This window comes from Tachyglossus aculeatus, chromosome 3 (genome assembly GCF_015852505.1).
Source record: "Tachyglossus aculeatus isolate mTacAcu1 chromosome 3, mTacAcu1.pri, whole genome shotgun sequence".
In the NCBI taxonomy this organism is placed as follows: domain Eukaryota; kingdom Metazoa; phylum Chordata; class Mammalia; order Monotremata; family Tachyglossidae; genus Tachyglossus; species Tachyglossus aculeatus.
In genome coordinates, this window is record NC_052068.1 from 66437897 (window position 1) to 66465509 (window position 27613).

Genomic DNA, 27613 nt, shown 5'->3' on the forward strand with positions numbered 1-27613 from the left:
ATTTGCCTTCATTTCCCACTGTGATATTTTTCCTGTCTCGAACGCCTCTCCGAACCGCTGGGAGCTTTCATTTAAGAGAAATGAGAGCAACTATCTACCAAAAACCAACTCTGGGGAATCTGTTCTTCAGAAGCACGCTGTAAACGGTTCTTCAGATGAAGGTCCCTTCTGCACACAGAAGCCGGCCTCGTAGTTTCTGGCCCAGCCGCCTAGACGGATTAGGCAGCCATCATCATCATCATCATCAATCGTATTTATTGAGTGCTTACTGTGTGCAGAGCACTGTACTTAGCGCTTGGGAAGTACAAGTTGGCAACATATATGAGAGTTTGTGTGTTTTCCTGGAAAGGTGGTTACGTTTCTAGGCGGTAGTGGCGGGCAACCAGCCAATCAGTCAGTGGTATTTGCTGAGCGCTTCTTGTGTGCAGAGCACTTTACTAAGTGCTTGGGAGAGTACAATACAACAGTAAACAGACATGTTCCCTGCCTGCAACTGGAAGCCGGGCATGGATTGGGGCTGCCTCCCGGTCCACGGGGCATCCTCCCCCCAGAACGACCCCAAATGAACAGATATAAGTATGGTATTTGTTAAGCGCTTACTACGTGTCCGGTACTGTCCTGAGCACTGGGGTGGATACAAGTAAATCGGGTTGGATACAGTCCCTGTCCCATGTGGGGCTCACGGTCTCAATCTCTATTTTGCAGATGAGGTAACGGAGGCCCGAAGAAGTGAAGTCGTGGGGAAGATGCCACCATGCACCCACACTAACTGTGAGCCCGCTGTTGGGTAGGGACCGTCTCTCTAAGTTGCCAACTTGGACTTCCCAAGCGCTTAGTCCAGTGCTCTGCACACAGTAAGCGCTCAATAAATACGATTGAATGAATACCTGTATATATATATATGTTTGTATGTATTTATCACTCTATTCATTTTATTTGTATGTATTTATTCTATTTATTTTATTTTGTTAATATGTTTTGTTTTGTTGTCTGTCTCCCCCTTCTAGACCGTGAGCCCGCTGTTGGGTAGGGACCGTCTCTAGATGTTGCCAACTTGGACTTCCCAAGTGCTTAGTCCAGTGCTCTGCACACAGTAAGTGCTCAATAAATACGATTGAATGAATACCTGTATATATGTATATGTTTGTATGTATTTATTACTCTATTCATTTTATTTGTACGTATTTATTCTATTTATTTTATTTTGTTAATATGTTTTGTTTTGTTGTCTGTCTCCCCCTTCTAGACTGGGATCCCGCCGTTGGGTAGGGACCGTCTCTAGATGTTGTCGACTTGGACTTCCCAAGCGCTTAGTACAGTGCTCTGCACACAGTAAGCACTCAATAAATACAATTGAATGAATGAATGAATGAAGTGACTGGCCCAGGGCCACACAGCAAGCAAGTGGCGGAGCAAGGATTAGAACCCTTGACCTTCTAACTCAAGGCCCGTGCTCTGTCCACTGCATGATGTCTTTTAACAGTGCTCCGTGCCCTACTGTCTCCGGCTGTTAACGCTCCTCTTCCTCTCCTAGGTGCCCTCTTGAAGTGGGTGTGCATTGTGCTTGAGGTCCGTCATCCTGAGGAAACTTGTTTACCGAAACAAGGGCTATCTGCCTAGAAGTCCTTGACTCCCGCAGCGATCAATCTTGGCAGCAGATCCGGGCTTATCTGGAGCACACATCCTCTACCTCACTGCCCAGAGATCCTGCAGGCTCAACCCACGCTCTCAGCGGGAGGACGCCTCTGCAACAGGAAATGACCGTCCTTACTCCGCTTCCAGTTAAGAACCCCAAGACTTAGCCACACAACCGCTGCGAAGAGGGTAGTTTATCGGTACCCCCAAATCGCCTGTTGGTGCGATCGCATCTCGGAGCGGAGGAAGCCGTGGGCGGGTGTGGCGGGGGTCGGGGGGGTCATCTGGTTAAAAAACCTGAACCCAAATATTTATTCTGTTAGGACCCTGAGGTCTGTGCCCTGCTGAGCTGTGTCGGTTTGACTGACGTGTATTTGTTCTTAGCACAGTGAACTATAAAGTAACAGGGTAGGGATAAAGCCAAAAAAAAAAAAAGCCCCATCTCCCATGATAATATACATGGGAAGTGAACTTCCAGGCTCACTGCAGTGTGGGCAACCCATATTGTTAGGTCAATGTGTTCAATTTTGGGGTTGGTATTTGTTTTGTTTAATGGTATTTGTTAAGCACTTACTATGTGTCAAACACTGTTCTAAGTGCGGGGACAGATAGGAGCTTATCAAGTGGGACGAAGTCTCTGTCCCAAGTGAGGCACGTTAACACATTCTCCCTCGCCACCGCACAAAGCAATCGACTTCTCGCTGGTCGCCCCATCTCTCCATCCACTCTCTTGGCGGGGTTATTGGTCTGTACCAGGAGCCGTGCCCTAGTGAGGAAGTGAAAAGGTACCAGGCACTCCCCCCGCTCCCCCAGCCTCGTTAGGTTGCATTGTTAGTGGTGACGTGCTGAACACTCTTCCTTTTATCCGGAAAAAGTGATCCTCCGTGTAGTCTAGTGGAATAATAAGGGACTAGGGACCAGGAACCTTACCCTGGTCCCAACTGTGCCACTGATTTGTCCTTTTGGGAAAATCCCTTTGAATTCCTTTTTACCTTCATCTCTTTAGGTGAATACTAATCTCTACTGCACTGTGATTTTGTTAGGATTATATCTCTTCGAGCCTTATGGTTCCTTGACTGGAAAATACTGTGGAGTTACAAGGTAGAATTGTGCTACTTACCTGCCAGTTTCCGCCAGACCTGAGAGATCCAAAGCTTGTGAACCAGAAGCTCCTTTCAGAGTTTGAAGAACGCCACAGTAATGTCTCTGTCTGCAGGAGGGATGTTCCCCACTCTATCCAAGATCTTCTTCGCTATCAGCAACTTAGGTCCATCACGGCATTGTTACCTGCACTTCCCAAAGGTAGACAATAATTATTATTATTATTATGGTACTTTTTAAGCGCTTAGTATGTGCCAGGTGCTGTACTAAACGCTGGGGTAGATACAAGCTAATCAGGTTGGACCCAGTCCATGTCCCTCATGGGGTTCACAACCTTAAACCCCATTTTGCAGATGAGGTAATTACTGGGGCTCACAACCTTAATCCATATTTTGCAGATGAGGTAATTAAGGCACAGAGAAGTTAAGTGACTGGCCCAAAGTCACACAGCTGTCATGTGGCAGAGTCCGGATTAGAACCCAGGTCCTCTGTCTCCAGGCCCGGGCTCTAATCAAATCAAGGAGTCCTGCAATCGTTCAGGAATCTAACAGTGTGATGACTGCGTGACAATAATAATAATAATGATGGTATTCGTTAAGCGCCTACTGTGTGCCAAGCACTGTTCTGAGCGCTGGGGTAGATACAAGGTAATCAGGTTGTCCCGTGTGGCGCTCACAGACTTAATCCCCATTTTACGGATGAGGTCACTGAGACACAGAGAAATCAAGTGACTTGCCCAAAACCACACAGCTGATAAGTGGCGGAGCTGGGATTCGAACCCGTGACCTCCGACTCCCAAGACCGCGCTCTTTCCGCTAAGCCACGCTGTGTCGCCTGGCTCAGCGTCTCAGTCGGGTTAACACGCTAGCGGTGTCGCTGCAGGGGAACTCAGTAAAGAAAACAATAGAAGGAGGGATTTTTTTTTTTTTTTTAAAGAAAATCACCAGTAAAAATAACCCTGTTGACAGACCAGGGCAGTGTTTCTGCACTGGGGTCACGGTCGGAGCAGTGTCCAGCTTAATCCTTCATCCTCTTCCTCTGATAAAATCCCCTAGCACCATTGATAAAACCGCTCCTTAAAAGAGCCTGGGGTCAGAAAAAGTCCCCGGCGAGAGAGTGCTGGGACAGAGGAAGGGAAAAATTCAGCTGGAGGAATTTTCTGGTCTGTTTCTTCTGGCTGGTCAGGTACGATGCCCCGGTTCCTGCTTTTCACCCTCTGCCTCTTCTCCAGGACCCGGCCGATACTGCCCGTAGGTGAGTACTGTGCCCAGTGCTTCTTCTCTCGTCTGGGATGGCAAAAACCGGGTCCAGGGACCGGGAATTTGAGCTGTAGAGTGTTTCCTGGGAGCGTAGTCCTTCAGGGGACTCGGTTTACCCAGAAATACCTTCCCCTTGATTTCCGCAAGCCCAAACGCCCAGTGGCTTGCTTCTGGGCAAACCCAGCATCGGTTTGAATCTCAAGGTGGAAGAGGCGGGAGAAACCCTGCACTGACTTCTGCTTTTAACAGGGGCTCAGGCCAGGGCCCAAGACACATCTTCTAAAGCCTGGCTCAGTGGAAAGAGCCCGGGCTTTGGAGTCAGAGGTCGTGGGTTCAAATCCCGGCTCCGCCAATTGTCAGCTGTGTGACTTTGGGCAAGTCGCTTCACTTCTCTGGGCCTCGGTTTCCTCATCTGTAAAATGGGGATTAAGACTGTGAGCCCGGTGGGACAACCTGATCACCTTGTTACCTCCCCAGCGCTTAGACCAGTGCTGTGCAGATAGTAAGTGCTTAATAAATGCCATCATTAAAGGCTGGGGGTAGGGGAGATTTGGGGGAGAGTTGGGGGTTTGGGCTGCGACGTGGACATTCGATCATTCGGAATTCAGCCATCGGGGTGAGTCTGGTTTTTCTGGGCGATTTCTGAGGGAAGGTGGTAGAGAAAAGCCTTAGCTTTCCCAGTGAGCAGGAGGTGGAACGCTGCCCTGGAGGCTGGGCCACCTGGGCTTCCTTGACCTTCCCAGAGATGCCCCTCTTGGGAAGCCCTGCTGCTGCTGAGCGAGCAGCAGGGCAGAATGGATAAAACACGGGCTTGGGAATCAGGCGGTCAGGGGTTCTAATCCTGGATCTGCCACTGGGTGTCTGCTGTGTGACCTTGGGTAAGTCACTTCACTTCTCTGGGCTTCATCTGTAAACTGGGGATTGAGACTGTGAGCCCTAGGTGCGCCCCCTCCTACCTCACCTCCCTTCTCTCCTTCTACTGCCCAGCCCGCACCCTCCGCTCCTCCGCCACTAACCTCCTCATCATACCTCGCTCTCGCCTGTCCCGCCATCGACCCCCGGCCCACGTCATCCCCCGGGCCTGGAATGCCCTCCCTCTGCCCAGCCCCCAAGCTAGCTCTCTTCCTCCTTTCAAGGCCCTGCTGAGAGCTCACCTCCTCCAGGAGGCCTTCCCAGACTGAGCCCCTTCCTTCCTCTCCCCCTCTTCCCCCTCTCCGTCCCCCCATCTTACCTCCTTCCCTTCCCCACAGCACCTGTATATATGTATATATGTTTGTACATATTTATTACTCTATTTATTTATTTATTTTATTTGTACATATCTATTCTACTTATTTTATTTTGTTAGTACGTTTGGTTTTGTTCTCTGTCTCCCCCTTTTAGACTGTGAGCCCACTGTTGGGTAAGGACTGTCTCTATATGTTGCCAATTTGTACTTCCCAAGCGCTTAGTACAGTGCTCTGCACATAGTAAGCGCTCAATAAATACGATTGATGATGATGATGATGATGACGACAGGGACTGTGTCCGACCCGATTGACCTGTGTCCACCCCAGTGCTTAGTACAGTGCCTGGCACATAGTAAGTGCTTAACAAATACCACAGTTATTATTACTATTATGCTGCTGAAGGCCGCTGGCTACGCTGGCCCTGGCAGAGAGTATGCACGTTCCTGGGCTGGGGAAATGGCCCAGCTGAGGAAGTCTGGCTCCAGTCTCGGCTCCTGGGGGTCTTCCCCCTCAGTCCGTCAATCACAATTAATGATATTAATTATTATTATTAATAATAGCAACAGTAATAATAATTGTGGTATTTGTTAAGCACTTACTATGTGCTAGGCACTGGGGTAGATATGAGATAATCAGGTTGGACACAGACCCTGTCCCGCATGGGGCTCACAGTCTTAATCCCCATTTTACAGATGAGGTAATTGAGGCACAGAGAAGTTAAGCGACTTGCCCAGAGTCAGCTGACAAGTGGCGGAGCCGGCATTTGAACCCATGACCTCTGACTCCCAAGCCCGGGCTCTTTCCACCAGGCCACACTGCTTCTCAAGTGCTTGCTGAGTACTTACTTTGTGGAGAGGACTGTACTAAACGCTTGGGAGAGTATAATATAACTGAGTTGGTAGACAGTTTCCCTGCCCACAGCAAGCTTTCAGTCTAGAGGGGGAGACGGATTTTAATATATATAAATTATATATTTATAATATATATATATATACATGGCTAAAAGTGCTATGGGGCTGAGACTGGGGTAAATATCAAGTGCTTATTACTGATGCTGCCATTTATTAAGCCTCGCAGTAGACTGAAGCAGTGGGGAAGTAACATAAAAAACAAATTGAGACCTACTTCCTGGCCCAAAACGGGTTGAAAATAGTAGAGGACAGAAACACAGAATACTCTTGGACCCTTGAGGGCCCAAGAACGCTGCTTCGGCAGGAACCTGGCCCACTGAAGAACAGCAGCACCATTTGGAGTGACTGTACAAAGTTACCTTCACCCTAGACTGTAAGCTCGTTGTGGGCAGGGAGTATGCTTACCAACTCTGTCCCAAGCGCTTAGTACAGTGCTCTGCAAATATGAAGTTCTCACAGCGTGGCTCAGTGGAAAGAGCCCGGGCTTTGGAGTCAGAGGTCATGGGTTCGAATCCCAGCTCCGCCACATATCTGCTGTGTGACCTTGGACAAGTCGCAACTTCTCTGAGCCTCAGTGACCTCATCTGTAAAGTGGGGACTGAGAGCCCCACGAGGGACAACCTGATCACTTTGTACACACACCCCCCAGTGCTTAGAACAGTGCTTTGCACATAGTAAGCGCTTAACAAATGCCAACATTATTATTATTATTGATTGATAGATTTCACTTGACGCGAATTGAGGACTACCATGGTGCTGGCCACTACCACAGAGCAGTTGTGACTGGAAATATCTCCCCTTCTCTCCCTTTGTCTCCCCCCTTATTCACCTCCATTTCCTCTCTCCGTCTTCTTTTTTTTTCCTCCGATTTCCCCTCCCTCTTTTCCTTCAGCTCCTCTTGAGCCTCTGGAGAGAATTTGAGGATCAGGCAGAAAAAAAAAGGTCAGGAAATGAGTCTTTCCACTAAACCACTCTGCCTCCCTCCCATATGTGCTTTCGAATGCTCCATCTGCTCTCTTTTGTGGAGAATAGTGAGTCGCCGTTCCAGGGTCAGGGTGATTCAGACTGTCATGGGATGACTTGTTCTCAGGGCCGGTGAGGAGTGGGCAGTGACCCGCCTCAGTTTAACTCCTCAGTTCCATTGGAAGCGGCCTGGTTTGGTGGAAAGCGCCGGGGACTGGGAATCAAGGTTCTAATCCCAACCCTGCCACTGGCCTGCCGTGTGACCCCAGCAAGCCACTTGACCTCTCTGAGCGTCAGTTTCCTCATCCTAGAAATGGGGATAAGATCCCTGCTCTCCCCACCTTCTAGATAGTGAGCCTCGGGTGCAACAGGGATTGCGTCCGATCTGATTACCTCATCTCTACCAGAGCCTTAGCTCAGCATTTCGCGCGTTGAAAGCACATGAAAAATAGCATTTAAAAAAATGAGAAGGGATAGTAGAGCAAACCAAAGAAAATACGCAGAGAAGGGAACGAGGATATTGAGGCATACGTGTTCCAGCTATGCTGGCCTCTGATGCAGGGGCTGAGAGTGAAGGGAGGTTGATGCTGAGAGGGCAGATATTCATGAATCCTGTGAGGAGCCAAGAAAGAAAATGAAGTGTTTCTCTCCGGTCATCGAGAGAATAGCTATGCTAACTTGGGATGCTTGTCCACTCAGAGAGGGGTGCAAGGCCTCCTACCCAGAAACTGTAACTCACCTGGGGTTTGCCTGTCTCCCCATCTAGACTGTAAGCTCACTATGGGCAGGGCACAAATTTTCTAATTCTGTTGCATCGCACTCTCCCAAATACTTAGTACAGTGCTCTGCATATGTAAAGCAGTCAAGCGATCGTATTTATTGAGCACTTACTAAGTGCAGAGCACTGTATTAAGCTTGGGAGAGTACAGTACAACAGAGTTGATAGACACGTTCCCTGCCCACAATGAGCTTCTAATCTAGATGAAATCTTGGATGGTTTGGGAAGGAAAAGGCCTCACTGGGATTCAAACCCAGGATCTCCTGTTTACTAAACAGATTCTTTTACAGAGCACATACTAAGCACTTGGCAGAGTACATTAGAATTTGTAGACATGATCCCTGTCCTCATGGAGCCTACAGCCTAGCAGGGAATACAGATACTAAGTTAATTAATGATAAGGGGAAGCGATAGAGTATAAGGATCTGCATTTAAGTGCTCTGGAGGGTTGAGAGGAGCAGGGAGAGGGCATACGATTCCCTAAGTGCCTAGCGATGGGGAGTAGCATGGCTTAGTGGAAAGAGCCCGGGCTTGGGAGTCAGAGGTCATGGGTTCTAATCCCAGCTCCATCACTTGTCAGCTGCGTGACTTTGGGCAAGTCGCTTAACTTCTCTGGGCCTCAGATACCTCCTCTGTAAAATGGGGATTAAGACTGTGAGCCCCATGTGGGACAACCTGATTATCTTGTATCGACCCCAGTGCTTAGAACAGTGCTTGGCACATAGTAAGCGCTTAACAAATACCATCATTATTAGATGATGTGCAAGGCCTCAAGATTGCTGTCTGAGATTTCGGCAGGACATCCAAGTAGAGATATCCTAAATGTAGGAGGAATTGTGAGACTGCAGAGAAGGAGAGGTAGATTGGGGTGGGGGGGCAGTCACACATATAGAGATGGTACTTGAAGCCCTGGGAGCAAATGAGTTCCCCGAGGGCGTGGGTGTAGTTTGATGCTGAGGTCAAGTTCCCATCGTGGGCTCAAAGTCAACTTTTGAAAAAGCCGTTTCCCATTTGTCTCCAAGTCAGTTTGAGTAAGTGTACAGCGATAGAACGGGCTGATCTCCCCTGTCATTTCTAAAGAAGCCCCGCCAACCAGACTCTCAGAATGCCAAGCGTGGCGGTCATCCCCACGGGGGTGGGACGGTAAATCACCGTGCCTCTGTTCTCGCCTGGCCCAGCCCTGGACCCCTGCTCTGCCTACATTAGCCTGAACGAGCCGTGGAGAAACACGGACTACCAGCTGAATGAGTCTCGGGCCCCGCCGGCGTGCGACAACCACGTGGACGGGGAGTGGTACCGCTTCACGGGCATGGCAGGCGATGCCATGCCCACGTTCTGCATCCCGGAGAACCACTGCGGCACCCACGCGCCCGTCTGGCTCAACGGCAGCCACCCCCGAGAGGCGGACGGCATCGTGCGGCGCCAGGCCTGCGCCAGCTTCAACGACCACTGCTGCCTCTGGAACACCACAGTGGAAGTCAAGGCTTGCCCCGGGGGCTACTACGTCTACCGTCTGGCAAAGCCCAGCGTCTGCTTTCACGTCTACTGTGGCCGTGAGTAACGTTTCTTCTCCCTTTCCTCTCCCGCTGGGGCTCCCGGAACACGGGTCTTACATTCTTGGCGAACCCCATTTTAAGAAAAACACCCATTACATCTTGTGTGCCTTGACTGACACTGCCTCTCGGTCACATCCTATCCAGGCAGTTCCGCTGGTCGGAAAAATGTTTTTCTAATTCCCCAACAGAGTTCAACGAATGGTATTTATTGAGCGCTTACTGTGTGCCGAGCACTTAGCTCTTTAGCTAAGAAAGTACTTAAGAAAGTAAGTACTCAAGAAAGTACAATACAATAGAGCTGGTTCTATCGAAAACGGATGTCCGGCCAGTTTATGTTTTTGGCAATTGAACTTCATTTTTAACGTTGCTGATGAAATGTATGTGTCCGTGCGTGAGAGCCGGTTTGATTTTTTGAATTATGGGCCAACTGCCAGAACACTTGGCCGACTAAGCTCGTTATGGGCAGAGAACGCTTCTGCTGATTCTGTTGCAGTGTACTCTCCCAAGTGCTTACTACAGTGCTCTGCACATAGTAAGCGCTCAATAAATACGCTTGATGATGATGATGCTCTGCACATAGTAAGTGCTCAATAAATACACAGATTGATTGATTGATCTGGGGTCTTGACCAGGCAACAGCCTTGCCAGACCCTGGTCCTCTGGAAAGCAGGTGGAAAAGAGGATCATTGGTTTGCTTTGTTCTTCCTTGAGCTGTTGTTGCCCGTCTTTCCGTCTCCCCCCTCCCCAACCCCCCAGGAAAACTGCACTAAATACAGCCTGGAGACCAAATTTATAATGAGTTTGACTCAGGAAGTTGTCGGGGAGAAGATCCCCACTCCCTCCCCGGAATTAGGGGAGCCCTGAGCCAGGGCAAGGTAATCTTGGGAAGGGGCAAGGGGCGGCAGCTCTCTCAGGTGCGGAGAAGACTGTGGTGGCGAAACTCACCCTGCCTTGGAGGGAGTCTCCACACCTTTCCAAAAAAGGTGGCGATTTGGCTTCCTACAGATTTCTACGACATCTGTGATGTGGTGGACTGCCACGGCAGCTGCTTAGACACTGGAGAGTGCATGTGTTCTGCGGGCACCATGCTGGGCCCCGACCGGCAGACCTGTCTCGGTAAGAGCCCCCCAGGGAGATGGGGTTGATGGGCTACCGCGGACTACGGGACCAACCTGAAATTGGAGTGGGGAGGGCCCCAGCCCCTTGGAAACAAAGCTTTGAGTGTTATTATAATAATATTATTGATAATAATTACGGTATTTGTTAAGCACTTACTGTGTTCCAGGCACTGTAATAAGCACTAGGATGGATACAAGCAAATCAGGTTGGACACAGTCCCCGTCCCATGTGGGGCTCACAGTCTCGATCCCCATTTTACAGATGAGGTCACTGAGGCACAGAGAAGTGAAGTGACTCACCCAGAGTTACACAGCACACAAGTGGCAGAGCCAGGATTAGAACCCATGACCTTCTGACCGCCAGGCCTGTGCTCTGTCCACTATGCCATGCTGCCATAGTGCCTGCTGGGTGGGTTCCTGCCTTGTTTAGAATTGGAGTAAGGTTATTTTTACAGAAAGACTGAGTAAGGGTGGGGGAAGGGGTGTCTTTTTATGGTATTTGTTGTTTTTTTTTAATGGCATCTATCAAGTGCTTAGTATGTGCCAAGCACTGTTCTAAGCACTAGGGAGGTTACAAGGTGACCAGGTTGTCCCACGGGGGGCTCACAGTCTAAATCCCCATTTTACAGATGAGATCACTGAGGCACAAAGAAGTTAAGTGAGTTGCCCAAAGTCACACAGCTGACAAGTGGCAGAGCTGGGATTTGAACCCATGACCTCTGACTCCAAAGCCCGGGCTCTTGTTAAGGACTTAACTACATGTCAGGCACTGTACCAGCACTGGGGTAGATACAAGCAAATGGGGTAGGACATAGTCCCTGCCCCACATGGGGCTTATGGTCTTAATCCCCATTTCACTGTAAGCTCCTTGCTCATTGTGGTCAGGGAATGTGACTGTTTATTGTTGTATTGTACTCTCCCAAGTGCTTACTTAGTACAGTGTTCTGCACAATAAATACGATTGAATGACTGACTGAATGAATTTTATAGATGAGGCCCAGAGAAGTGAAGTGACTTGCCCAAAGTCACAGAGCAGACAAGTGGCAGAGCGGGGATTAGAACCCAGGTCCTTTTGACTCCCAGGCCGGTTCTGCATCCACTAGGCCACGGCTGTTTCACTCCTTTGCTCACAGCACTAGTGCCGATGGCAGAAATCAAGACACCAGACCGAATTTGGCCACTTCAAATTCCCCTTTCCTTGCTATCACCATGCCCTCTCTTCTACTCAGCCGCTTCTCCTCTCATCAGCTCCAAAGCCCCTTGCCCTCACCAACTACTCTAAACCTTTAACTCTCCAGTGTCCCAGTATCCCCAGCTTCCCCTCTCTTGCCCCAGATGGCCATGCCAACTACTTTACTGGCAAAATCTAAACCATCGGGCGCAACTCCCCTAAATCGCCCCCTTCTCCCCGCAATCCTCTCCCATTCTCTCATCCTCACTACTATCTCTCAAGAGATCTCCCACCTGCTTTCATGTTCTACCCTTCTTACCTCCATCTCTGACCTCATCTCTTCTCACCGTCCACGCTGCTTCCCTTCCTGGCTGCCATGTTCAACCACTCACTCTCTGATGGTTTCTTCACCTCGGCCTCAAAACACGCTCACATCTCCCCTATCCTAGGAGAACTCTTTGTGTTTGTGTAACTTTACACAGGGCAACATGGCCTAGTGAAAAGCATATGGGACTGGGATTGGGTTCTAATCCTGATTCTGCCACTTGCCTGCTGTGTGACATTGGGCTAGTCAATTAACCCCTCTGGGCCCCAGTTTCCCGATTTGCAAAGTGGGGATAAAATTCCTGTTCTCCCTCCCTTTAGATCGTGAGCCCCATGTGGGACATGTGAGCCCCATCTTACCTCCTTCCCTTCCCCACAGCACCTGTATATATGTTTGTACATATTTATTACTCTATTTATTTTACTTGTACATATCTATTCTATTTATTTTATTTTGTTAATATGTTCGGTTTTGTTCTCTGTCTCCTCCTTCTAGACTGTGAGCCCACTGTTGGGTAGGGACTGTCTCTATATGTTGCCAACTTGTACTTCCCAAGTGCTTAGTACAGTGCTTTGCACACAGTAAGCGCTCAATAAATATGATTGATTGATTGATTGACAGGGACTATGTCCCATCTGACTATTCTGTATGCACAGTGCTTGGCACAGAGTGCTTAATAAATGACACTGTTATTATCATTATCAACACTAGTAGTGGAAATAGTGTTATTAGTGGGAAGAATAATTCTACCCCCTTTATAGAGCTAGTGTGATGGTGATGTGCTAATCTTCTCTCTTGTGCTCTGCAGATGAAAATGAGTGTGAACGTAACAATGGAGGCTGCAGTGAGATCTGTGTTAACCTGAAGAATTCTTTCCGCTGTGAGTGTGGCATTGGACGTGTGCTGGGAAAAGATGGCAAAACTTGTGAAGGTGAGTCTGGGACAGAAGGGATGAAAATCTAAAGCCAGGCCCCTGGAGAGCAACTTCTGGAACAAAGACTATCCAAAAAACAAAGCAGCAGCAGCTTTCTCTTTGTTCCTTTAAGGACCTTCAGGCCAGGAAGGTCTTCACTGAATGTACTCACCTGGAAGGCTGCATTTGGGATTGCCTCTGCAGCCAAGATTCAAAAGAAATGGAGGGAAAAGCCACATAGGGAATCCTCCACGTGAACGTGAAAGGGACAGAGTTGTCTGGAAAGGAAAAGTGAGAAATGTTAGAAGCCTAATTCCTCAGGGAGTGGCCAGCAGCAGGTCACTGTGTCCCGTATCACAAAGGAAATGCCAAAATCCATAATATAAGCAACAGTCTTATGGTGACATGAGGTTTCCACACCTCAGAAGTTTTTAATCCATGAAACTCCCTGCACAAGTGACTTTTTTTAAAAGGCAAAAATAATTCGTGCATTTTATCTACAAAAGCAATAACAAAACTACCACAAGAAAGCAGTAATTGCCAAATGGATGGAAGCCCAAAAAGAGAAGTAAGCCCATTAATACACTAACTTTGATATCCGCATCGACCACTAGTAATAATCACTTTTACCCAACCAAATTTCATACTTGAATTGCACAGAAATGTGCTAACCATGAGCACTTGCTATTAGGCCTTTTAAAAACAAGCTTCTACCCAGCGTAGTCAATCATAAAAAAAACTGCCATAAACATAAAAAAGAGGTCAATTTAATGAGTGGTGCAAGGAATACTTGAAACCGTTAAGCTCTGAATTAACCAAGTATGCATTAAAAAACATATTAAGGAGCACTTTAAACTACAGCGCCTGGAAACAGGAGTAAAATAATTAGAAACTCTATTTAAAAATGGGTAGAGTGTCCAGGATTTCTCTGAAGTCTTTATTATGTGCAATCATTTTTGCATATTTGACAGAGAGGCAAATGGTGAAAAAAGGGTCTGGGAATCAGAAGACCTGGGTTCTAAACCCATTTCCACCATTTGTCTTTTGTGTGACCTTGGGCGAGTCACTTAACTTCTGTTCCTCAAATACTTCATCTGTAAAATAAGGATTAAGACTGCGAGCCCCATGTGGGATATGGACTGTGTAGAACCTGATTATCTGGTATATAATCAGGTCCCTGTGATTCCAAGAGGGAGGCAGATCATTGATCCTTTGACTACGAGCATGATTTGTTCATGGGCAAGTGCTCAATTTTGCCTAATTGCATTCAGGCCCTGACAGGAGGGATGACTGATCCTTTCAAATCTGCTGCCAAGCAAACCTTCAGAGAACATGGGTGGGGTGGGATAGGATGGAAATGAAAGGAGCCTGTTGCATTTCTCACAAAACTTCTCCAGACTCCCCATTTGTTTTCCCAGAACACACTGTAGGCTAAGAAATACCATCGTGTGGGGTGGGGATGGGGGGGAGTTTGTCAGAAGGATTTTCTGAAATACGTCATATTTCAACAAGCCAACCACCCAACTAGGATTCTTTTCTTAGCTCTAAGTACAACAGACTCATAATGGATTACTAGCAGAAAAGTCGAGAAGTGAGGTGGGGCTCCCAATCGTTTCAGATGGCTAGTAAAGGGGGCCACCATCACACTGTTCCCATTACACAGTCGGAGCCAGAAAAGTAGAATCAATGAATCAATCAAGCAATAGTATTTTCTGTGTCAACTAAGTGCAGAGCACATATTAAGTGCTTGGAGAGTGCAATGGAGTTGAAATACGTGGCCCCTGTCCTCAGGGAATATACAGTCTGGCGAGGGAGACAAGGAATGCACTGCAGAGAGGGATAGTAATATGCGTGTAAAAGATATGTACCGAAGTGCTGCAGGGATTATGAGAATTTAAGTGCTTAGGTGGTGCGGAAGAGCTGAAATGAAGTTGGGAGATAAAAAGAGGAGAGACTAGAGATTAATCCCTCCTAGAGGAAATGTGATTTCCAGAGCCTCTTGAAGATGGAGAGAACTACTGTCCGTTGGATATGAAAGGAGAGAAGTTCCAGGTCAGGGAGAACAGGATGAGCAAGAGGGCAACGGAGGGAGACCCTGACAGCGAGGCTCAGTGAGTGGGTTAGCCTGGCCGAGTGGTTAAGGCGATGGACTAGAAATCCACTGGGGTATCTCCTCACAGGTTCGAATCCTGAAAACTATGAGTAATTTTTCCTTCTCCAACATCATCTTCACCATGAACAGTCATTAGCTTGAAAGGAACAAAGATTGGAAGCTATTTATCCATAAATATTCCTCTTTCCTCCGGCTCCCTCTCCCTTCTGAGCCTAGGCATTTGGATCTGTGAACTTTGGGAATTTGATATTTACCCCACCCTCAATCCCACAGCACTTATGTGCATAGCTATAAGTGATGTTATAAATTATGTATTTGCACTGTGTCTGTCTCCCCCTCTAGACTACAAGCTCGTTGTGGACAGGGACCGTTTCTACCAACTCTGTTGTATTATACTCTCCCTAGTGCTTACTACAATGCCCTGCACACATTAAGTGCTCACTAAATACCACTGATGATGAAATATAATTAGGAGGGAGCGATAAGTAGGAAGGAAAGAGTTGATGGAGTGCTTCATAGCCAATGGTCCAGAGGTTCTGCTTGATATAGAGAAGCATGGAAAACCACTAACGGTTTTTGAAGACTGGGGAGATGCATGCAGTTTGTTTTAGAAAAATGATCCGGGCAACCGAGTGAAGTATGAATTGGAGAAGGGAGAGACTAGAGGGAGGGTGATAATAATAATAAATAAAGATGGAATTTATTAAGCACTTACTATGTGCCAAGCACTGTTCAAAGCGCTGGGGAGGTTACAAGGTGATCAGGTTGTCCCACGTGGGGCTCACCGTCTTAATCCCCATTTTACAGATGACGTCACTGAGGCCCAGAGAAGTTAAGTGACTTGCCCAAAGTCACACAGCTGACAATTGGCGGAGCTGGGATTCAAACCCATGATCTCTGACTCCAAAGCCTGTGCTCTTTCCACTGAGCCACGCTGCTTCTCCCAATCAGTGAGGAGGCTGACCATTGGTCTGGTCTAGTAATGGCAGCGTCTGCAACCTTGTGAATGGTGCTTAGGCCCAACTACTACTGCTATTTCTTCAAAGAACAACTTTCTCTTCACCACCTCTTCTTGACCCTTGGCAATATGATTTTCATCCCCTTCATTCTAAAGAAACTGTGCTCCATTGAGGTTTTCAAGGGACCTCTCCTCCTTGCCCTCAGTGACTTTTGACACTGTTAATCCCTCTTTGTCTAAAAATGCTGTCACCCTTCATTTCACCAACTATACTCCTGTTCCCTTTTTTTTTCAAATGGCATTTGTTAAGTACTTAATATGTGCCGGACACTATACTAAGCACTTGGGTAGATACAAGCTGATCAGGTTAGACACAGTTCCTACCCCACTTAGGGCTCACAGTCTTAATCCCCACTTTTCAGATGAGGTACCCGAGGCCCAGAAAAGCTAAGTGACTTGCCCAAGGTCTCACAGCAGACAAGTGGCAGAGCCAGGATTAGAACCCGGGTCCTTCTGACTCCCAGGCCTGTGGTCTATCCACTAAGCCACACTGCTTCCCTTCCTACGGCTCTGTCTGCTGTGTCTGCCTCTTTTTCTGGTTCTTCTTTCACCCCTTCACCTTTTAACATCAGGTGTCCCACAAGGCTCTGTTGGAGCGTCTACTCCGGCTCTACATGCTCTCTTTGGGAAATCATCATCATCAGAGGAATTTATTGAGCGCTTACTATGCGCTGTTCTCAGAGCTTCCGCTTTCAATTCTTTGTGGACGTTTTCCAAATCGATCCAAAAGCACTATACAATTTTGTGCCTTCAGGACCATCTCTAAATCTTGCTGGTTTTCCTCCATGATATCTCACCGATCCTCCCCATCCTCTCCTGCTTTGTGGCCACCATCCAAGTGCTTATCAATCTCCTTGCCGGATTACAGCATTAGCCTCCTTAATTGTCTCCCTGCCTCTTTCCTCACCCTCTTCAGCCTATCCTACACTCCGTTCCCCGGACTATTTTCCTACGATCATGTTTCTGCTCCTCGAAAACCTCCTGTGACTTTCCATTTTCCTCTGCATCAAACTTCTGACAACTGACTTCAATGTTTTCCACCAGCTCTCTCCCCCTTTACCTTTCCCCTCTCCTGTCCCATGGCCCAGCAGACATTCCTCACTCCTTCCAATTTAGCAATCTAACCGTGCCTCTCTCAACCCTCCTGTCTCTGACCTGTTGCTCACAACCTTCTCCCTTCCTGGAACTCTCTCCTCTATAAATCTACCAGACCATATTTCACCCCACGTTCAAAACCCTCCTGAAAAACCTCCTCTTCAAGTCAATGAATTGATAGATTGTATTTATTGAGCGTTAACTGTGCAGATCACTGCAAGTGCTGGGGGGCGAGCACAATATAACGGAGTTGGTGGACACGTTCCCTGCCCACAACTAGCGTACGGTCTAGAGGACGAATCCCCCTCTTTTCTGGTCATAGCCGATCATCCATCCTTAACACTCATGTGTATATTGAATTATTCCATCTATCCATTTTGCTCATTTTTGCTTTTTAGTAACTGTCTTTCAACCCTTCCATACTCTTTGATATGATTTTAATGTTTATTTTATGCTTCAAAGGCCTAGTACCATGCTGTGGACCCAGTAAGGGTTTCACGATGCTAATAAATTCACACCGATTAGTTCATCTTGTTTCTCCGCTGTTTTTGCAGATATTGAGGGGTGTCACAACAACAACGGTGGCTGCAGTCACACCTGCCTTAGCGCCAAGGAAAGTTACTGGTGCGAATGTCCCAGAGGGCTGGTCCTGTCCGAAGACAACCACACTTGCCAAGGTAGGAGCTGGGGATGGAGGCCTTCTACAATTTGCTGAGCCCCTTTCCCCAGTCTGGGCCCTCCTCTATGCCTTTGAGCTCTTTAGGGGAAATGGGTATTCCTCACTTTAGCAGTGTGGCCTATTAGAAAGATCATGGGCCTGGGAATCAAATGACCTGGGTTTAATCCTGGTTCCATCACGTATCTGCTGTGTGACCTTGGGTAAGTCACTTTAACTTCTCTGTGCCTCAGCTCCCTCATCTGCAAAATGGGGATTCAATAGCTGCTCTCCCTTCTACTTATACTGTGCGGCCCATGGGACCTGATTATCTTGTATCCACCCTGATGCTTAACACACTGAAAGTGCTTAACAAATACCTGATTATTATTATTACTGCTACTACCCGATTATTATTACTGCTACTACTACTACTACTACTACTACTACTACTATTATTACTATTACTACTACTAATAATAATAATAATAAATGGGAGACTGAAGCCTAGAGGGTTCAAGGGCTTGCCCAAGGACTAACCAGTTAAACCACATATCTCCCAATTTCTACTTCAAAACTCTTTCCATTAGAGAAGCAGCACGGCTCAGTGGAACGAGCACGGGCTTGGGAGTCAGAGGACGTGGGTTCTAATCCCGGCTCCGCCACTTGTCTGCTGTGTGGCCTTGGGCAAGTCACTTTACTTCTCTGGGCCTCAGTTACCTCATCTGTAAAAAATGGGGATTGAGACTGTGAGCCCCGTGTGGGACAACCTGATTACCTTGTATCTACCCCGGTGCTTAGAACAGTGCTTGGCACATAGTAAGCGTTTAACCAATACCACCATTATTATTATTATTATTAGGCTACAGTGTGGTCTAATGAAAAAAGCATGGGCCTGGGATTCAAGAGACCTGGGTTCTAACCCAGCTCTACCCCTTCCCTGCTGTGTGATTTTTTTTTATTGTGGTATTTAAGTGCTTACTATGTGCCAGGCACTGTACTAAGCCCTGGGGTAGGTATAAACTAATTAGGTTGGACACAGTCCAATGTCCCACGTGGAACTCAGTTTTAATCCCCATTTTACAGATGAGGGGACTGAAGCCCAGAGAAGTGAAGTGACTTGCCCAGGGTCACCCAGCAGATGTGTGGCCGATCTGGGATTCCTTCTGACTCCCTGGGCCCATTCTCTATCCACTGGACCACACTGCTCCTCCATGTGACCTGGTGCAATTGACATAACATCCCTGGGCCTTTTTCCGCATCCGTAAATTGGGTTAAAATATCTGTTCTCCCTCTTTCTTAGACTTTGAGCCCTGTGTGAGACAGGGACTATGTCCAATCTGCTTATTTTGTATCTAGTCCCATATTTAATTCAGTCCTTGGCACATAGCAAGTATTAAACTGATGCAATTTTTTATCATCATCATCATTATAATTATTACTATTGAATGGCCACTTCGCCAGACCATGCTGCGTTCAGGGAAAGTTTTCCTTATTCTCCAGCAGGGAACTGTGGAGGAAATAGCAGTGTAGGGGACCCAATTCTTTTCTGTTTAGTGTCGCATAGGGAGCAACAGCAATGCCAGCCCTCTTTGGGCAACACCTTTGAGAAATGAGTTTCCCACAGCCCGATTTCGGGTTTCTGTACCCACACATTTACCATTCGGTTTTCTTATAGATCGTGCTCTGAAAGCGTGATGAGTGTTCCAATTATGTGTTCAATTGCAGTGTCTTGAAAAGGAACAACAGAGCTTAAAGGAAAAACAATCTATTTGCATTAAATTAAAGTAGAATTTATAGACAGAGCTCGCCATTTACCAAGGACAGTGGGGACAATTTGGAACTGTTCCCTGACTGCACCAACACTGTTTTTATTTCCTCTAGTCGGTTTTATGGGGCAATAATTAACAGAGCCAAGCCAGTGCCACTGCCCCAGGCAGTTTATGCCTGGGTGAGAGCAACACTCTTCTGCATTACCAATTAATTAGTTTTATGGCAAATATTCATCCTTAGGTGTTTGAGTCCCCAGGATTGTGTTTGCTGCGGCTTTCTGTAGGAGACCTAAGCAAAAAACGTTTCTTTATTATGTAAAATGAACTTCTGCTCTGGACCAGCTTGGAGTGCAGACATGGCAGTCATTGATAAATGGTATTTAGTAATAATAATAATGATAATGGCATTTATTAAGCACTTACTAAGTGCAAAGCACTGTTCTAAGCGCTGAGTGTGCTTAGAAGTATTTGTGCTATGTGCAGAGCACTGTATACTAAGCGCTTGGGAGAGTACAATACCAGAGTTGGTTGACACATTCCTTGCCCCCAAGGAGCTTATAGACTACAGAGACTGATGGGCATTAATGGTGGCTTTTACTAACAATAATAATAATAATAATGAATAATAATAATTATGGAATTTAAGCACTTACTATGTGCCAAGCACTGTACCAAGAGGAGCAGTGTGGCTAGAGGAGCAGTGTGGCTCAGTGGAAAGAGCACGGGCTTTGGAGTCAGAGGTCATGGGTTCAAATCCCGGGTTTGAATCCCGACTCCCCCACATGTCTGCTGTGTGACCTTGGGCAAGTCACTTCTCTGAGCCTCAGTTACCTCATCTGTAAAATGGGGATTAAGACTGTGAGCCCCACGTGGGACAACTTGATCACCTTGTAACCCCCCTCCCCCAGCACTTAGAACAGTGCTCTGCACATAGTAAGCGCTTAACAAATGCCATTATTATTATTAAGTGCTGGGTAGATACAAGTTAATCAGGTTGGAATGCAGTCCCTGTCCCCTAACGGGCTCACGCTCTTAATCTCCATTTCACAGATGAGGTAACTGAGGCCAAGAGAAGCGAAGTGACTTGCCCAAGGTCACACAGCAGACATGTGGCAGAGCTGGGACTAGAACCCGGGTCCTTCTGACTCCCAAGCCCATGCTCTATCCACTAAGCCATTCACCAGGAACCCCTGAAGAGGCCCAGGAAAAGAAGGCTGGGATTCATTTGAATCCTGCACCGTTTGCCTCTGAGCCTCCGGAAATGTGGAAGGAGTTAACATGGCCACTGTGGTGGCAGAGTAGGCCTAGTAATTTCCATATCTACGGTCCATTTTAGGTTTCCCTAAAAATCCACGGGCAGAAACGTATCAGCATTAGGCTCTCTGGGGATGGGGCCATTTTCTCTGTAGCTCTTCCCAAGCCCTCTCTCACACACGAGTTTCTGGCCATGACTGACACTGACGGTTCTTCTCCGCAGTCCCTGTGCTGTGCAGATCCAACGCCATTGAAGTGAACATCCCCAAGGACCTGGTCGGGGGGCTGGAGCTCTTCCTGACCAACTCCTCCTGCAAGGGCACGTCTAACGGCACTCACGTGAACATCTACTTCACGCTTAAGTCGTGCGGCACCGTGGTTGACGTAGGTTCCTCCGGGCCAAGGGGATTTCAGGGAACTACTGGAGCCATTTCATTCGGGTGGTGGGCGTCAGAGACTGGGCTTAACCTGCATGAGGAATAGCCCCAGTCTCCCTTATTTATGCCCCAGGAACCTTTATTCATTATTCAATTGTATTTATTGAGCACTTACTTTGTGCAAAGCACTGTACTAAGCACTTGGGAGAGGACAGTATAACAACAGACACATTTCCTGCCCACAGCGAACTTGATGTAGTGAAGCCAAAACTAACTGGAGGTTATGGGGCCAACTTCTGTTTGGCAAGAGGTTGTCATGCCTCAGAACTGCTATCTAGTCCTGTAGTGTCAATTTCCTGAGGCAGGCCAGACATTCATTTTAAGACCCAACTGTTTGTGTCGGAGCTGTAGTGGGAAGTTAGCTCTTTTGGGTTGGGAGGAGGATCGGGTTAGGGCTTCTCGGCAGTTGAGTCCGAGCCCACCAGGATCCATGTAAAAGCCCCGTTGGCATTTGGTCAGGATCACAGGCTCCGTCCCGGCCTCCCAAAATTTTGTTGGCTGCCCGTGATTTATGGCCGGTTAGCCATCAGGATAAGTAACGGTCAGAAACTTCAGGGCTAGTGTGTGGGACTCACATGCCGAGAAGAGAAACCACACTCAGGCCGCGGTGGTGCTCTGAAACACCAGAGCCTTGCGAGCTTTCAGGATGGGGCAGCAAAGTCATGGCTGTCTGTCTTCCTTTCCAGGTGGTGAACGATAAGATCATCGCGAGCAATCTGGTGACCGGGCTGCCCAAGCAGACGCCTGGCAGCAACGGGGACATCATCATCCGAACCAGTAAGCTGCTGATCCCAATCACCTGTGAATTCCCCCGCCTCTACACCATCTCCGAGGGATACGTTCCCAACCTTCGCAACACCCCGCTAGAAATCGTAGGCCGCAGCCGGGGGACCTTCCCTTTCACCCTGGAGATCTTCAAGGACAAGGAGTTCGACGAGCCCTACAGGGAGACCTTGCCCACCCTCAAGCTCCGGGACTCCCTCTACTTCGGCATCGAGCCGCTGGTGCACGTCAGTGGGCTGGAGACGTTGGTGGAGAGCTGCTTTGCCACCCCCACGGCCAAGATCGACGAGATCCTCAAGTATTACCTCATCCAGGACGGGTAAGTGTCTCTCAGTTGGGCATCTCCCCACCTCGGCATGTAAACAGACTCAAATGCCGCCTTCTGGCATCGATTAGGAGGCATGCTATTTAATAAGCTGTTCTTTTGGGGGGCAACCACAGGGCACCCCCAAGAGATCGAAGCGTCTTCGGGCCACCAGCACTAAACACAAAGCCTGGTGTTGGTATCTATTCCGGGCCAGGAAATCCACAGTCTTGGTCCTGGTACCCTCTCAATAACCACTTTATCTGTTAATGCCGTCCCGACTTCTAGCAAAATCAGGAGCAATTATTTTGGTCCACGGGCCATTTACCGTGCTTGGTGAGCGATTTCAGGCTGGTAAACATTCAAGAGCTAGGAGGACAAACTCTGTTACGTATAGACACTTCTCCTTAAAACGGCTCCTTCTCGGCTTTAAGCCGGCCATGAATCCAGTGACCCGTGGCTGGTCTCAGGGTCAGCGTGTGTCAGAAAATTGCCACCAGCCCCTGTGGCTTGATGGGGGTGGAGGAGGAGCCGCCACAGGTGAAAGTGGCTAGATCAGTGCCAGCCCGTATCCAGCCTGCCCTGGCAAAAGGTGGGCAAAATGCCCTCTAACATGAGAGGCTGCACACTGGCCAGGGGAAGAGGAGAGGGGATAGCCTCAGTAGAGGGAGAGAAGAATGGAAAAAATAGCCATATTTTGGTTCTCAGTAGCAGCCACAAAAGCCTTGCTAGCTCCTTTTTTTTAATGGTACTTGTTAAGCGCTTACTATGTGCCCGGCACTGTACTTAGCCCTGGGGTAGGTATAAACTAACCAGGTTGGACACAGTCCACATCGCACACGGGGCTCACGTCTTAATCCCCATTTTTACAGATGTGTGAACTACAGATGTGATCACACAGCAGACAAGCGTCAGAGCTGAGATTAGAATCCAGGACCTGGTCTTCCGGGTCCGTGCTCTTTCCACTGGGCCGTGCTTCCCTTCCTGTGGATTAGACCCTGGGAATGGAGTCCTCTCGTTCTCTAAAAGGGGAAGAAGCCTCAGTGAAAAAAAAAGCAAGCAGGTACCCAAGGCCGTGTTTCACTTCTGTCAGGAGAGAATTCTTATCCTGTTAATGAGGGCCTCCTGCCAGGTGACCTGAAAAAGCCCCTTCCGGGTGGCCTGCTGCCACAGCCCAACCTTAAAGTTTCAAGGTCTCAAGGGTGGAGACTGAAACTAAAGTCCTCTAGCCTTCTGGCCTCGCTCACCCTTACATTTGTTCCACTGGGGAGCAGCTGGTTTCAGACTCTGTGTCCCGCGCTGCTTTGCTAGGCCTCTCAAGAATTTATGGCATGCTGGGTAGCTGGAGAGCTTGAAATCATCAGGAAGATTTTTTTTTTAATGGAAAGAGAGAGGTGGCTTTCCTTGTCATTGCGATCCTCTGCGTACTAAGGGAAAGTTAAGTCTCAAATTTAAATTTTGCACAAATACATTTGAAAGAAATAAATGAGGCACGGAGAAGAGTGTACCAGCACTGGGGAAAGTAATTAGAGTAAATAAGTCACTTTGAAGGCTAGTGAAGAGTTCCTCGACAGCACCAGAATTCTGAATCTCAGAAGCATTTTGGACTAATGCAAAAGGGCACCTGAGGAATTGAATTTTAATGACTCCCAGCATAATCTAGCCCGAACACGGAAATCTGGGGTTCCATTCTGTCAATAATGACTTGGTTTCCCCTGTTAAATTAAGCCCCCTAAAAATGACACCTCTAGTTTCAGAAACTTTGAGACAGGAGGGGATTTTGGCCTGCAATAGCCAAATAATTCAAATTTACAGGAATTTGGGGACCAGATGCCCAGATAATTTGCCCTGAACTTTAACAAATCATTTAGTTTTTCTGTGCTGAAGCTTCTCCATCTAAAAAAAGGGCAGGGATGATGCTTGCATTCCAAGAAGTAATTAAAATACAGTGATCTAAAGCACTGCCACAACATAGAGAAGCAGCATGGCTCAGTGGAAAGAGCATGGGCTTTGGAGTCAGTGGTCATGGGTTCAAATCCCCGCTCCGCCAATTGTCAGCTGGGTGACTTTGGGCAACTTCTCTGTGCCTCAGTTACCTCATCTGTAAAATAGGGATTGACTGTGAGCCCCCCGTGGGACAATCTGATCACCTTGTAGCCTCCCCAGGGCTTAGAACAGTGCTTTGCACAAAGTAAGTGCTTAATAAATGCCATCATTATTATTATTATTATCAAGTACTACTATATGATTATTGGTGTGGGCCAGAATGTAAACTGCTATAAAACTGACTTATGATCATTATCAAACCCCAGAGAAATGCTGAAAGATAAACAATAGCACAAACCATGAAAACTGTTAGCTTTCTGAAATCCCTTCAATTCTAGACTTTGGTCTTATTTTGTGAAATGGAAGAGCTTAGGTTTTTCTCATATCCAAAGAAGTTCAAAACAGCCTAAAGGCCTGTGAGGCCCCCCCCCCCCCGCCCCTGTCAGAAGCACAGGCTATTAGCTCTGATTTCCACTGCTTCCCAAATGTGGCAGCCCTAGCATGCTCATTAAAAGGAACCTGAGCTCAGTCCAAGGAGGAGAATCACGTTAGGAAAGACAGGATTGTGATCATCAGCCTCAAAGGGGAAAGGTCCAGATGTGGCACCTCTGCAGAGGGAAGTGTAGACATGCAATTAAATTTTTCTCCTCCAATGCTGAGTCTTTTTTTTATGGTATTTTTCTAACACTTTTCTAAGTGCTGGGGTAGGTACAAGTTAATAATCAGCGTGGCCTAGTGGAAAGAGCATGGGCCTGGGAGAAAGAGGTCATAGGTTCTAATTCCAGCTCTCCAACATGTCTGCTCTGTGACTTTGGGCAAGGCACTTAACTTCTCTGAGCCTGTTACCTCATCTGTAAAATGGGGATCAAAATTGTGAGGGACATGGACTGTGTCCAACCGTTTAGAACAGTGCTTTGCACATAGTAAGCGCTTAATAAATGCCAATTATTATTATTATTATCTCTCCTAGTGCTTAGAACAGTGCTTCGCACATAGTAAGCACTTAATAAAATACCACAATTATTATTACTATTATTATTATGTGGATGAGATGGATGAGGCTTGAGGCCTGGCTTTAAGGTCTCAGAACAGCATTAAGGGCTAATAAGGTTTTAGAGAAGGTAAAGTATTAGAACACAGTGTAGAGTCGAGTGGGAGAAGACAAGGAGGAGATACAGCTATGCCCCCCTAATGCCACCCAGAATTCTCTAAGGAAAAAGTGGGATAACTGGGGACAAAATTAGCAAGGTGACCCAGGGTGAGAATTCAGCCTCTACCTCATCACCCAGACTTCTTTAACTCCCCTGTTACCGATGCAATTCTTACTATAATAAATTTATGCACATGTAGGGGAAACCAAGTTTGTCCCTCATGAATCAAATCCCCCTGCCTACAGTGAGAGTGGAGCAGGTGAGCTGCACTAAGTGAGGTCTGGGTCTGGAAACACCAGCCCCATGCTTAGATTTTCCTTCAGTCCTGAAGAATTGGAGGAGGATCCAAACTCCTCCCCTGCCATTTCTCTCCTTTTCCTGCACCAAATATGTTGGGTTGGGCTGTCTTTCCATTTCTGGGAAAGTGATTTAGTCTTAAACTCTGCACTGTTTTTCCTTCAGCTGCGTCTCGGATGACTCGGTAAAGCAATATACTTCACGGGATCACCTGGCCAAGCACTTCCAAGTCCCTGTCTTCAAGTTTGTGGGCAAAGACAATAAGGTGAGCACAACACAAAATGGGAGTTTTTCTTAATGGTATCTGTTAAACACATACTATAGGCCAGGCACTATACTAAGCAAGGGGGTAGATACAGGATTGGACACAGGCGCTGTCCCACATAGGGCTCAAGGTCTTAATCCCCATTTTACAGATGAAGTGACTTGCCCAAGGTCACACAGCAGACATGTGGTGGAGCCGGGATCAGAACCCAGGTCCTCTGACTCTCGGGCTTATGTTCCTTCCACTAGTTCCACTTTCCTGAAAAGAGACCTGCTGTGGGGTTGGGGAGAGTGGCTCTTGTTTGGTTGGCTGATGTTAAATCAGGGCCATCATGAAGTTGAAGTTTCAGTCAGCAAATTCCTGTAATACTGACCTTCCAAGGGCAAGACTTCCAGGGATTGGCACCATCCTGGGTGACATCACTAGGGAGAAGCAAGGCCCCCTCACATTCTGGAAAAAATGCAAACAGCACAACCGAAGTCAGGGTCCACCTGGCAAAGGCCCAACTACTCTCTGGAGAAAACCCCCACTTCCTAATGCCATAAGTGAAAGTCAATTCTCAGCCTATTGAGGCCCCTTTCCAGCTCTACTACAGACTTTGGTGACCTAGGGTAAACCATGTGGCATCCTGTGCCTTGGTTTACCTACGTGGAAATTGAAAATTAGCCTGTTTTGTACCAACATGAAGCAGATGATAGGTTCAGCCTTCTCACATATAAAGCCCCTAGCAATCCTTCACTGTTAATTGGTAGCTGATGGCTCCTCATCCTAACTCCTCTGCAGGAGGTGTTTCTGCACTGCCGGGTCCTCGTCTGCGGAACGCTGGATGAACGCTCCCGCTGTGCCCAGGGCTGCCACCGGCGGATCCGCCGAGAAGCAATGGACGAGGAAGAGGGCACGCACCTGCAGAACCGAATCCTGACCGGCGGCCCCATCATCATTGACATGGAGGACTGAGGTGCTCCCCAGCCCGACCCTGACGTAGAGATTCAGCCTCTAGGGACAAATGGGAAGGGATCGGGAAAAAAGCTCACATGGGGGCCCGACTTCCTGCAGAAAATGTTGGCTCCTCCTCCTGATCCACCCTGGGCAGAGCCCCACTACAGACTGGTATGCCCCGAGCAGGGCCCTCGACTGTTGTTTCTGAAAAAAGCCAATAAAATCATCTTCACCCCAGATCCTGAGCTGAGCTAGCATTGAAAAAAGTGGCAGAGCAAGGTCTACAAATTCATTCTCCATTGTGTGCTCCGATGAGACTGACTTTAGTCGGATAGTCGGAGCATTTCTTATCCACACTAATTAGCATGATGCTTAGGGTCTCGGGATGGGTGAGAAACTCTCAGGAGTTAATGTCCAAGGCGCTGGGAAGGAGATCCATGCTCATTCTGCCTGGGACATGGTCCAAAGAACGGCTGGGGAGCCATTTGAGCCAATGCTGGCACTGGGTAATGCAAAGTAGGGCAT

The 27613-nt window shown here is 47.7% G+C and overlaps 2 protein-coding genes across 2 annotated transcripts in view; one reads left to right on the top strand and one right to left on the bottom strand.

Moving 5' to 3' along the window:
- Positions 1–2711: 2711 nt before the first annotated feature.
- The window catches only part of PLA2G12B (phospholipase A2 group XIIB), a 64095-nt gene continuing 39193 nt past the window's right edge, over positions 2712–27613 (bottom strand). Inside the window, exons 5-7 of the mRNA XM_038744358.1 lie at positions 26523–26599; positions 13132–13237; positions 2712–2922 (exon numbers count right to left, since the gene is read on the bottom strand). The gene's annotated coding sequence lies outside the window, so the exon portion shown is untranslated. The remainder of the gene's footprint in view (positions 2923–13131; positions 13238–26522; positions 26600–27613) is intronic.
- OIT3 (oncoprotein induced transcript 3) lies at positions 3784–27320 on the top strand. Its single transcript, XM_038744357.1, has 9 exons — positions 3784–3990; positions 9055–9429; positions 10438–10548; positions 12855–12977; positions 17740–17862; positions 21090–21250; positions 21990–22405; positions 26050–26149; positions 26933–27320. Exons 1-9 carry the CDS (start codon positions 3927–3929, stop codon positions 27104–27106), a joined length of 1647 nt encoding a protein of 548 aa, XP_038600285.1. The 5' UTR covers positions 3784–3926; the 3' UTR covers positions 27107–27320.